The following is a 13076-nucleotide window of genomic DNA, read 5'->3' as shown; positions in this document are numbered from 1 at the left end:
TAACCATATTCCAGCTGTGTTGGAAAGACCATGGAGAGGATTGTGAATGCACGCCTGAAGTGGTACATGGAGACTAACAACCTATTTGCAACGCAACAAGCTGGCTTCAGACAATTCTGCTCGACTGAGGACCAGACCACTTATTTATCGCAAGAGATAGAGGACGCCTTCCAAGAGCAGAAAGTCGTGCTTACAGCATGGTTTGATCTGCTGAGGACGTTTGACAAAGTTTGGACTGATGGACTCCTCGTCAAGCTGATGAGGACTGGAGTAGGAGGTCACATGCTGAGGTGGATTAAGTCATACCTCAAAAACAGGAGAGCAAGAGTCAGTGTAGAACATGCCAGTAGTAGGAAGTTCCTGTTGCGTCATGGTGTCCCACAAAGCGGAGTCTTATCCCCTACACTCTTCTTGCTTTTCATCAATGATCTGGTGTCTGAACTACCGAAAGGAGTTAAGGCTGCTCTCTACGCTGACGATCTGGTGTTATGGTGTAAGGAAGAACATGCCACTACAGTCACATACAGGATGCAAGAAGCCATCAACAAGCTTTCAGCTTGGGCTGAAGATTGATGTGTATCGATAAATACAGAGAAATCGTCCACCACACTATTCTCCCCTGTCGTCAAAGCAGAGGGCGAATAAAATCAAGATGGGAAATACTTCGCTGATTGAAGCAGACGAGGCAAAATACCTCGGAGTGACCTTTGACAAACGGCTAACCTGGAAGCCCCACATTAGTCAAGCAGAAGAGAAGGCCCGTAGGAAGCTTGCCATGATGCGCAAACTTGCTGGAACAACATGGGGAGCAAATGAGCAAATACTCAAGACAGTATATCAGGGAACAGTGAGACCCCATTTAGAGTAAAGCTCAACTGCCTGGTCCACTGCTGTCAAAACTAACCAACAGGCTTTAGACAAGGTTCAGAACCAAGCATTGCGGATCATGACAGGTGCTACAAAGTCTACACCAATCTCCTTCATGGAGAAGCTAACAGGCACACAGCCGTAACAAGACATGCAAAGGTTCTGCTTCAAGCAGAGAAGTTCAGGTCTTTTCAAGACCATCCCATGAAAGCCAAGCTAGATGGCTACACAAAGAATCGGCTCAAACGTAGCAGCTTCGTACATAAGGCAAAGAAACTCAACCGAGAGTTCAAAACTGAGCTGAGCATACCAACGACTCCCCTAGGTAGTGAAGACATTATAATCCCACTAGCGAATGATCTGTCCTCAGTGACTGTGAGACTTGCTGTTCCTCGTCTTGACCGCGGGAAGCAAGAGGATGAAGGCATTCGGAAAAGCCTCACACTTGCTATGATCAATGAAGACTATCCTCCGGAATCATGGACTCATATCTATACAGACGGATCAGCCACATGCGCCGTCAAAGATGGAGGAGCAGGAGTTTTCATTCAATACCCATCTGGCAAGAGAGAAACACTACATGCAGCCACAGGAAAACACTGTAGCAATTATAAGGCAGAGACTGAAGCACTCATGAAGGCCGTCTCAATGGTTGAAGACTCGGCAGAAGAAAGCTCCTCAGTCGTCTTTCTCACAGATGCGCTGTCTGTCATGGAAGCTCAGATCAACAATAATGCCTAGCCAGGAGAATGCAGAGCATGAGTATAACCTGCAAAGCAGCACTTCAGTGGATTCCATTCCTTTGTGGACTTGCAGGCAATGAAGAGGCAGACAAACTGGCTAAGCTAGGAGCTCAGTCAGAACAACCAACAGAACCTATGAGTTACAAGGAGAAAGTCGCCATCATCAAGACCAAGGATGGAGGAAGATGCTTTTCATCTCCTTGATCGATCTGAACAAGTGATGATGGTCAGGCTCCGCTCAGGGCACAACAAGCTCAATGCTTATGTGTACAAGAAATACAGACTGATATTATCGCCAACTTGTCCATGTGGTGAAAAAGATCAGACTGCGGAGCATATACTTCACAGATGTAAAAGGCACGACCAGAAGCGAGCTGATACCTCAATCCACCAGAAACTGTATGGAAGCATTGAGGATCTGCGGCAAACCACAAGTTTCATCGAGGCTACTGGACTGACAGTATAGTCGTGAACGACAAGAAGAAGAAGAAGTTAACCATATTCTCATTCCAGTATATAATTGCAAGACTGGCTCTCATAGTTCTTTCATTTTGCTACATGTACAACTAATAGTGTTATTGATAGAATTCATAACATAAACATTGTTTTGAGCACTTCTGTAAACATTTTGCTTTTTAAGATTAGCAAGTAACAGTTGTCGCGAAAAAACTGAAAAAGTAAAGTTTGATCACCAGGAAGACATGTGTGTTGTTTCAATTCAATACATCAAGTGGTTACTCAATCAGAATTTTTAAGTCATACAAGGGCCATAATTTGAACTATGTTCAAGCAAGAATTGTGTAACTTTGGTTTAAACAGTATTTATTTAGAAAACTGCACATATAACAATATACATGAATTTGTACATGAATGGATTAGAAAACAAGTTTACAAAAACTTACATGAATTCTTCTCCATTAAGAAATGTTTACACAAATACAAAGATGCGTTAGCAACATGGTCGTGTAACATTTGCAGATGAAGTACGGAAGAGAAACCTTTGATGGTGGGATTTGGAAAAGATGAAATAATACGACAATATATGCCTATTATTATGTAGCAAAAAGTGAGTTTTTACGGTAAGTAGGCATTAAAAATTCTGGAAAAGAAATCAACAAGAGTGTACACATAAAAAACAAATATGGACACAGTAAGTTCAGCACACGGTTACAAGCGATGGTCACTTAGCAGGTCGTCGATGACAAAGACTGATTAAAATTACATATCAAAGCGCTTTGTTGATAAAATGAATTTTTATACTTTGACGAGGAGAAGGGTATTTTCGTTAAGAGTTAGGTGCTCGTTCCTGAACAAGAGGTTATTAAGGGTCCGTGGGCATGGGATATCTGAAAGAAACTGCTGGCGTAATTGTAGATAGTTACTGCAAGTAAGTAAATAATGGCTAACCGTTTCTACCGATCAACAAGTACACCACGGTGACTCTACAATCGACCTTCTGTACAAGTCATGAATTAAAGAACTGCATCCTAGTCGCAGGCGAGCGTGAAGGATTTGACCAAGACGGGTACCAGCATTGTAGTGTTTGGGGGTTCGCCGTGAGGTACGGTTGAGAGATGCCTTAAATGCAAATGCACCTATTGTCGTACTTGTGCGGACGTCTTCAGATAATGAGTTCCATTCCTGGATAGTTCTTGGAAGAAATGAACTAGAGTATAGAGTTGTGCGAGGGCGGAGAGGTGTAATGTCCTTGGAATGCCTTAGGTTGTATTGCTGCTGTTGATTTGGTGGCAGGAGGTTACAGAGATAATCAGGACAAAGGTTATTTTTTTTATTTTGAAAAGGAGAATGAGTCTATGTTTTTTCGTCTCCGAGGTCATGGATAAGTTTCTGAAGATTACATAATTTAGTTGCCCCGGCAACGATCCTGGCTGTTTAATTTTGAACGGACTCAACTTCCTTGCTTAGATCGTTCGAGCAGTTGTCCAAGACAACGTCAGCATACTCCAGAAGAGGACGGATAAAAGAGATATTCATACGCTCTAGACATGATCGGTCCAGAAGGTATTTCAGTGACCGAAGCATGCCAATTTTTGACCACGCTTTGACGAGCGTCGCTGAAATGTGGGCGTTCAAATGTGCATCGTGAGACAAGGTAATTCCTAGATGTTTGTTTGCTTGGACTTCGGGGATCAAGGTGTTATTAAAAAGCAAGTCTGGGTGGTTGGGTTTTGCCGTCTTTCTTGAAAAGATCATGGATTCCGTTTTGTCAGGATTAAAAGATACTAGCCAGGATTTTGACCAGGAGAAGATAGTGTCGAGGTCTTTGTTTAGTTTCGTGCAGCAGAATCCGGAGTGTCGACAACAATATAAAGACTCGTGTCATCAGCGAAAAGCTTAATTTTACAGCAGATATCCTGACCAATGTCATTAATATATACAAGAAAGAGCAAAGGACCTAGTATAGAGCCTTGAGGAACGCCAGCTGAGACATGAGACCACGAAGAAGAGAAATTTCCATATCGGACCCGCTGGCGCCTAGAGGAAAGATAAGAAAAAACAATTGCAGTAATGAACCTCTCACGCCAAGACGGGACAATTTGTAAAGAAGACCGCGGTGCCGAACCCTGTCAAACGCTTTGGATATGTCACAAAACACAGCACGTACTTCTTTACCTTCATCAAGAGCACGGCATATGCCATTGTAAAGATAAGATAGTTGGTTGATTGTGTAACTTTATTATTTTGATAAGGTTGACCACTGGGAAGGCTGGTGTGATGTTTCAATCCAGTGAAAAAACAATTGCAGTAATGAACCTCTCACGCCAAGACGGGCCAATTTGTAAAGAAGACCGCGGTGCCAAACCCTGTCAAACGCTTTGGATATGTCACAAAACACAGCACGAACTTCTTTACCTTCATCAAGAGCACGGCATATGCCGTTGTAAAGATAAGATAGTTGGTTGATTGTGTAACTTTATTATTTTGATAAGGTTGACCACTGGGAAGGCTGGTGTGATGTTTCAATCCAGTGCATCAAGAGGTTATTGAAATATGGCCTTGATAATAACTTGCACGCAAAACCTCAACCAAGGTGCGACGCAGACGCCAGGACGATTAGAATAGCTCTCATTATCCTTCGAATAGTCGAGCTAATAAAAATGTACGACTGTATGAGTATAGCATTGAAGATATACTTGTTAACTGTTTGCTTTTAATTCATTACATATATCGTAATAAGACACAAGTAATGGATAGGCTGAAGGGTTTCAAATTTAGGTACTTTACTGGGAAGATCCCAGGCGCCCTCCGTGCATTATTTCATCAAGAGCGGGCACCTGGGTAGAACCATCGACCTTCCGTAAGTCAGCTGGAAGAATTCAACGTCCCGAATGAGGCTTGTACCAACATCGATAAGGGGCAAGTGATTTGAAGCCAGCGATCTTAACTACTCGACCACGGAGGCCCCCACTGATTACTATAACAGGCTTGTAACAGTGCCCAATTGGATATGACATTCTTTTTTCAATACATGTAGATTTACATAACTCTGTCATGTAATGGCGGTGTAATGTTGAAATGTCCCAGGAGGTAAATTTTTGACGTTGTAAAATGACCCCTATGTAAATTACCGACTGGGTCTAAATATAACTTTCAACACGTTTACATGACCAAAAGCAAAACACTAACTGATACGAATGCGTAATATATTATGTGTGGATCAAGTCGAACCACTCTGTGAAATGAAATAGTATTGCGCACATTCAGAACCTTTATGCGGAAATCGTACAGCCAAACTCTCTAGATATCATGATCAACAATTAGGTTAAGTCCGCTGTAATATTATCCCCCTTAGCCGGTTACCATTAACTAGGCTTTTTTTTTCTAGCGAGATCACGTATGTCACAAAACGCTTAGAGCAATTAAGTGTCCTACTTTCCGCTGAAAGCATGGAATTAAAGGTGTCCCACCTGATAATTTCTTCAAAATCTGAAAAATTATGAGAAGTCATTTTATGTTTCGTTTGTCCTAACTAGAGAAATGTTTTTCAAATATTTTGCCAAATTGCTCACCAAAAACTGATAGTGTCTTATTTTACACTAGGCAATTTCTCTCGTCAAATACGGAAACAAATAATTTCTTTTTGTCTGATTATAATCAAATATACACAAGTGATACAATTATGTGTAATAAACAATCAGGTCAGTGCTGTCATTCGAACCATCGGCCTTAAATCAATGAGAGCTTTTGAATTTAACATTGAAATATGACCCCACTGTAGTTGATCAGTTCGTTAATAAACATCCAAAGATGTGTAGATGGGCTTTAACTTCTTTTTCTGACGAGTATCTGCAGAGTTATTGCCGATGAATTGGCAAATAATTAGAAGTATTTTTAGCTCGTGGCGCGCTTAAATGTATACCTAAACGTTTATTACTTTTTAAAGTCCTGAAACATACAGAAATATTAATCTTTGATCTGTATGGTAATAGACATATTGCGTACGATTATTGGGATCAGTTTTCAACGTTGAAATAAGGCCTGAATATAGTTGATCAGTTTTCAACGAGGGTCAATGTTTTACGCGTGATTGGGTCATTAAATAACGGGACGGATCAGTTTTCAACGTTGAAAATTGGTCATTAATCCGTTGAAAAATGACCCATGGGGTCAATTTTCAACGGGGTCAAAATTTAATGTTACACCGGCAGTTTGCCATTTTAATGCAGAAGGAGGGAGTGCTGACCCATAAACTCTATCTAACAACTACTTACTAAGTACCAAAATTAATATAGTAGCATTCCTTGTACTTTCACTTTGAATCGTGATGTGCAGACCAGCTTGCAGTTCGCAGTTCGAATCGTGGACTGAAAACCAGTCTGCAGTTTGTCATTCAATTCTAAAGCCATGACCATCGAATGTGAATGATCTAGTCGCAATTTGCAGCGTGTGATTGACTCATTTGAAATTGAGTCTGACTGCAGACCATTCTGTGCGTTGATCGCGAAAGCAAGCTGTTATGAATCGGTGCACATGCTTTTTGCTGTTTGCATTTGCTATTTGCTTTATGCGTTTTGCTTTTTGCATTTATGTTTTGCCACTTGCGTTTTGCTATTTGTCTTTTGCTAGTTTGCTTTTTTTAAAAATATATGCCTTTGGAAGCAAAGAATGCAACGAAGAATAATAATAGCAGACTCGGTTTGATTGAGTCTGTCCATGACATGTAATGAAATGTGCAACATCTCTTACACCCTCTAGCACCGGCTTAAGCCGAACACTAGAAATCAATGTAAAGCATCTTTAAAAAGTATAAAATTGGTAGTATTCTGAATTTCTATAGTAGTGAGATCGGCTGCATTTTACGAAATCTCTATACAATATGTTTAATTCTTTTAGCGTTTTGATTTTATGGTATTTTGCGTCTTTATTCTTGCTGTTTCTGTTTGCTGTTTCTGTTTGCTGTTTGCGTTTTGTGTTTTGCTTCATGGTTTTTGCTTTTTGCGTGTTGCTTTTTGCGTTTTGGGTGTAGTATTTTCTAATATCTACATAACTGCATAGTATGCAATCCCGGTGCAAAAAGCAAAACGCAAAACGCAAAAAGCAAAATGCAAAAAGCAAATCGCAAAAAGCAAAAAGCAAAATGCATGACGCACCGGGATTCCATAGGTCTGCAGTTTAAAATTCGATTCCAAAGCTACCAAAATTAAAATAGTAGCATTCCTTGTACTGTCATTTTGAATCGTGAAGTGCAAACCAACTTGCAGTTCGCAGTTCGAATAGTGGACTGCAAACCAGTCTGCAGTTAATCATTCAATTCTAAAGCCATGACCAGCCATCGAATTGTGAAATGTTTTCTTCTCCGCAGCTCGCATGGCAGTGCTGATCAGACTGCACTTCGAAGTTAGAATCATAAATTGCAAACCAGTTTGCAGTTCGCAATTCGAATCGTGAACTGTGAGCTGCGAACGGCAGATCAGTTTGCAGTTCGCAATTGGGAATGCGACCTGCAGACCAACTTAACTGAAATGTTGAATAATTCAAAATAATGTCTCAAAATTAGCGTGAAATATTCGGTTTACTTTAATCATGGTCAAATATCTCAAAAATAAGCACACGGACCTATACATTTTATTTCACCACGATATAGGCCATATGTTTATTTACAACTGTTAAATGTTTCATCAAAATCTACATTGTAAAAAAATTTCTATTCACGAAAATATTATGAGGGATATGATTTTCCCATAGACTTCCATTATGATAAATTGCGTGAGGTCCAAAATTTTCGGTCTAGAAAAAATCAAGCACACGACCCTATCTTTTTATTTGCTGAAATTTTAGGTATATTTTGAACTTTTGAAAAATCGGAGTTTAATCAAATTCTACATTGTAGAAAAAAAACGTGCAGAACTACCTTAAACTAATTTTCTTCGGCTAAAACTTGTTACCGTCATACCTAAAACACGTGTTTTCTTTTCTTTTTATTTTTTATTTTTTTCTATTTTCATAGAAATTTAATACCTGTCTTCCAAGAAAATTTAATGGAAATGTAGTAGGTGACTACCAAATGTTAAATTGTTAAATATTCTTAGATATGGTATCACTTTAATCAATGAACTCACACCTTGGCTAAAAATGACTCAAGAGATATATATATATATTTGACTTACAGATGCATATAATGAGTATATATTCATCTAGAAAATAATTTTGAATTATTTGTCAGGATCCATAGCACGTGACGTTGGCGTCAAGCGCCTGCAGTCCTGGAATGATGAACAGATAGCGTTGTTTGACTGCCAGGAACGACTAAGAAATTATGATTATGTTGCTGTCGTCGACACAGATGAATTTATGATACCAGTCACAAAGCGTTTCACAAATGCATGGAAAATATTCATGGTAAGTCGCTAGCAAAAAAAGTAAATTGCTGAAATCATTTCAGTAGAAAATTTTAATATTCACGAGCTATTTATATGTCCGGAAACCTAATGACTTTCAAATAATGCCAAAAACAGAATAATGCTGCCTCTAAGGAGTTAGTCGTGGTTTTTAGGTCTCGTTTGGTTACGAATTGCAATTGTTTTGAAGGACCCAATGATAAGATAAAAGACAGATAATTCACACCATAATGAATTTATAGCCTATTTTATTTCTTTCATTGCCAGTATCTCAGTTCATACAGTGAGGCGTGCTTTTGAACTTTTGAAATCACAGCGGCAGTATAAATGATATAAATGACAGACTCTCTCACAACACACAAGCAATCTGCAAATTTTCGGTAAAATGAACGTATTACATATGAAGGCTTCTTGCATATTGGACAGGATTTTTCCGTGTATTTGCCGGTGCTAGGAAAACTCGTCTTACACCCCGGGAAATAAGATGACTCAAGTGCTGTAATTTATGAATGAGTGCGGATGGAAATACCTGGCTCTCCGGTAACTCTTTTGCGGTAACTTGAAACAGCCTACATCCTACTTAAACAGCTACCCTCAAGTCAGATATATCTATCCATACGTTCAACCAATGAAAGAACCTTATAATATCTAACCTAACGACCGCTGTGACTTCGGAAATGTCCCGCATTCGAATTAAAGTCGAATGAATAAGGAATGGAACAAGGTAGAGGAAATTCGGACCGTAAAATCGATATCTAACAGATCTTCAAAAACTTGTTTATTTTTCATGTAACAGTTTGAAAATCCTTGTTCTTTTACAGGACAAGAAATTTAGCAGAACAAATATTGCTGGTTTGTTATTTTCTGTGAGAGTACACGCAGACACTTGGGGCCCCACAAATGTTAACCATCCGCTGCATATAGGACGGTATAATAATTGCACCTTACCACTGTATGACCGAGTGAAGGGGGTCTATATGCCGTCACGTGTTCAACAAGGATCAGTTACTACCCACCTTTTCAGACCTTTAAGCGGCTACAGAAGGTACTATATGTATGCGTTTTGATAATGTTGCAGAATTCCTAAGCTTTTGATACGCACCTTTTGTTAGTTGAAGTGGCATTTAGTCTGCATAGAACGGTTTATAATATTACCCGATATTATACAAAATAGCTATTTTCTGACGTAAGTACGTATGAGCTACCTGTGCAAACATTGTTGTTAAGTAAATAAAGTGAAAACTGGGCAACTTTATCGCTTTACCAGAATCATTGTAAACTATCCTGCCAAAGACTTAGTTCAAATACTTTGCAAGTCAATACAACGGAGAATGAATGTTTTTCATTTTATTTACAGGGTCGATGCGAGAGCACAGGAGGTCACTATGCATCACTTCCGGAGTTGTAGAAAGGAATGGCTCAGGCCTAATACAGCTGATACCTACGAACAACATACTTACCTTTATAACAAGAAAAACACAACAAAATGTTTCGACCTCATTCGAACTCCGTCAAAAATAATGGAACAGTTAGCGGACACAGTTAAAGATAGAGTAATCATGAGAGCTGAAGAAATCGGAGTCTGAATTCAGGCAGTTTTGTCATATATCAAATATAAACATGTACATTTGTATGACTTGTGTAATGGTGAACAGCGTACCGGATCCACTTTGTATAAGATTGTAAACGCGACACTTTTTTTGAAATATTATTATTATTGTTATTTTACAAACTTTTAAACAACCGAACGACCTGACAAAGTCGTTAAACTTGTCAAATATTTATAATATTTACTGTAGATGTATCTTCTCGATAACTGTAGTCATTATGCAGAATTAGAACTAAATAATACGAAACATTTGATCTGAAATATTATCTGTTGCCACATTTTAGGGAGCTATTTATTTTACAAATATAGTGAGTTAAGTTAGATTATAGCTGATAAAAATCTGTGGAATCATTTTGAAAAGTGTTTTATCCAATGAATTTTCTACAGGAATGTTATTTATTCACGCTCGACTTGCCAGTTACTCAAAGAAAGTCAAGCTATGTGTATTTAAGAATTTTAAATGTTAACTTCGTGCGTTTATAACGCATAAGAATAACATTCTATTTTATATTTACTTTTTTCATAGTAACTTGCTACAAAAAAGTGGTTCGCTTTCCACGAGTATCAGGAAATCAAAATAAATATCAGGATATCGATCTTTTCGACATCTAAATGTATGTATAACAGACAAAAAGGCATACCAGCAAATATATTTTTATTGAAAGGCGTACGCTAGAACTCCCTGTATATAAGATTGGCGAAAATTTTCCCAATAATAGAATTTCTAGAAACTTCAAATATTGAAAGATAATCATTTAAGAAACAAAAATATACAATAAAAACCATAGGTCACCAGTATTAAAAAAGAATTATCTACCCTTGAAAACGTTATTTTTGGGGGAAATGCCGTTTTCAAGGGCAGATAACTCTTTTTAATACCGATGACCTATGATTTTTATTGAATATTTTTGTTTCTCAGATGATTTTCCTTCAATATCCAAGGTTTGAGGAAATTCCGTTGTTGTGAAAATTTTCACTCCAAATTCTAGCATACGTCCTTATATATATTAAATCGTTTGAAAAATCGTATAGTCTTGTAGATTCAATTTAGCAAAGTTAGTTTTAGATATAACTTAATATTCTTTTAAAAATTGTTGTGTCCAATTTGATGTCATTTTGTTCATGTTTTTGTGAATGACGTCAGATTGCGGAAAGGGCCATTATCGATATAGTTTAAGCATAAAACCATGTTTTGTAGATACATTAAACATGATTATAATTATAGTCACCTTCCGCAGCGGAATATGTATCGGTACTTCTATGATAAATAGACGATATTTGTTTGTTTTGAGTGAATATGGAATATATCTTACTGAGAAGTGAGAAAATTTCAAATATTGAAAATATGAACATTTTCTCTCTTTTTTGTAGTAATTTTGGGTGCCCTACCCATCTCCGTCATCATCCCCCAATATTTTCTATTGCAAGAAACAAATAACAATATACCTTTAATAGAAAATATTTAATGTATTTTGCAACACTAAAACCTCGGGTATGTTATGACGTCATATCGTGACTCTGCGTTTAACTAAAAATCAGATTATATAAAATTGATCTTTCAATTTACGTCTGAAGCGTGAAAGTGATATTTTACGACTTTGAAAACAACAACAGATAAACTTAAAATCATTACCAGCCAAAATAAACATTTCGAGATTTTATTTCACATGTAGTTTCAGGAATATGTAAAAGATTATGTAAATGCAGTATGTGTGATTACTAAAGAATACTTTTTTGTTTTGTTTGTTTTTGTTGATTTTAACGTCGCACCGACATATTATTATATGGGTCATTTGGCAACTCGCTTTGGTGGCGGAGGAAGACCCCATCACGGTGTCCCTCCATGCATTATTTCGTGCACCTTGGTAGAACTACCGACCTTCCGTAAGACAGCTAGATGAATTAAACGCCCAGAGTGAGACTAGAACCTACAGCGGTGAGGGGCAAGTGACCTTAACCACTTGGCCAAGGAGTTACGAATGTTCGGGATTAATTCTGGTTATTTCGAACGTATGTGTACACAAAAGTGATCTTCTGGCTGTGTTGGTAACGTTCGTAAACAAGAAACTGGACAATGCGATTGCCAAGATAACTTCTCAGGAAATTCATGCAAATTATATCGATCTACTCATATAGCTCGACCTGTAATCTGGACTGTCCTAAAGGCTGGACATGTAATTGATACGAAAAATGTACTATGTGTCTAACTGAAAAATGTTATTACCGGTATTGCGCAAGAATGTCAAAGAAACTGCTCTTATGGATGCTCGTTTGAATTGAGTAGACAAAAAACGGATCTGCTCCGAAAGATGTAATTCGTAAAGAAAGCTTCACTGGACAATACTGCAATCAACGATTAACAGAAATATTTGTAAATAACTGCAGAGCAATGTGTGCAAAGAATTGCATATGTGATATATATATGTGGTTTATATATATATATATAAACCACCTCTGATTCAGAATCCAGGAAAACTGGTTAGGTTGATTGCCCGCCGTTACATAACTGAAATACTGTTGAAAAACGGTGTTAATCCCCTCGGCCCTCTTCCCCCCCCCCCCCCCCACCCACAAAAAAAACTCTAAGTAATAGAGCAACATACTAACAATGTGTCAATGTATATAAAACATAACTATATATCATATAATTCATGAAGACATTATGAAGTTTGAAAATGTCTGGAAAGCTATAATGCTTTCCAAAGCTAATATCTGTATTTTAAAAATTTAATGTGATTTTATTTCTAAACTGGTAGGGAAAAATAAATGAAAATATAATCAAATATGTTATCATATTAAAGAGAGGTAATTAATAAACAAATGAAATGCATGACACTTAAATGATACTGAAAAAGAAAACTTATATTTTTAGATTACACACCAGAAAAGGTTTATTCTATTATTAGTCAATGCAGAGCTGCACTACATATGAACCTAATGTATTGCAACCACAATATTGCTGCATTTTTACCTATATATATCATTACGTTATAACTT

The 13076-nt window shown here is 37.7% G+C and overlaps 1 protein-coding gene across 1 annotated transcript in view; it reads left to right on the top strand.

The window, feature by feature from the left end:
• The window catches only part of LOC123560248 (uncharacterized), a 41336-nt gene extending 30914 nt beyond the window's left edge, over nucleotides 1-10422 (top strand). Inside the window, exons 4-6 of the mRNA XM_045352485.2 lie at nucleotides 8296-8471; nucleotides 9292-9515; nucleotides 9828-10422. Of these exons, the coding sequence (XP_045208420.2) occupies nucleotides 8296-8471; nucleotides 9292-9515; nucleotides 9828-10056 (629 nt within the window). The 3' untranslated portion in view covers nucleotides 10057-10422. The remainder of the gene's footprint in view (nucleotides 1-8295; nucleotides 8472-9291; nucleotides 9516-9827) is intronic.
• Nucleotides 10423-13076: the final 2654 nt, after the last annotated feature.

This window comes from Mercenaria mercenaria, chromosome 10 (assembly GCF_021730395.1).
Source record: "Mercenaria mercenaria strain notata chromosome 10, MADL_Memer_1, whole genome shotgun sequence".
Classification (NCBI taxonomy): Eukaryota; Metazoa; Mollusca; class Bivalvia; order Venerida; family Veneridae; genus Mercenaria; species Mercenaria mercenaria.
This window is presented reverse-complemented; position numbering and strand designations above follow the sequence as displayed.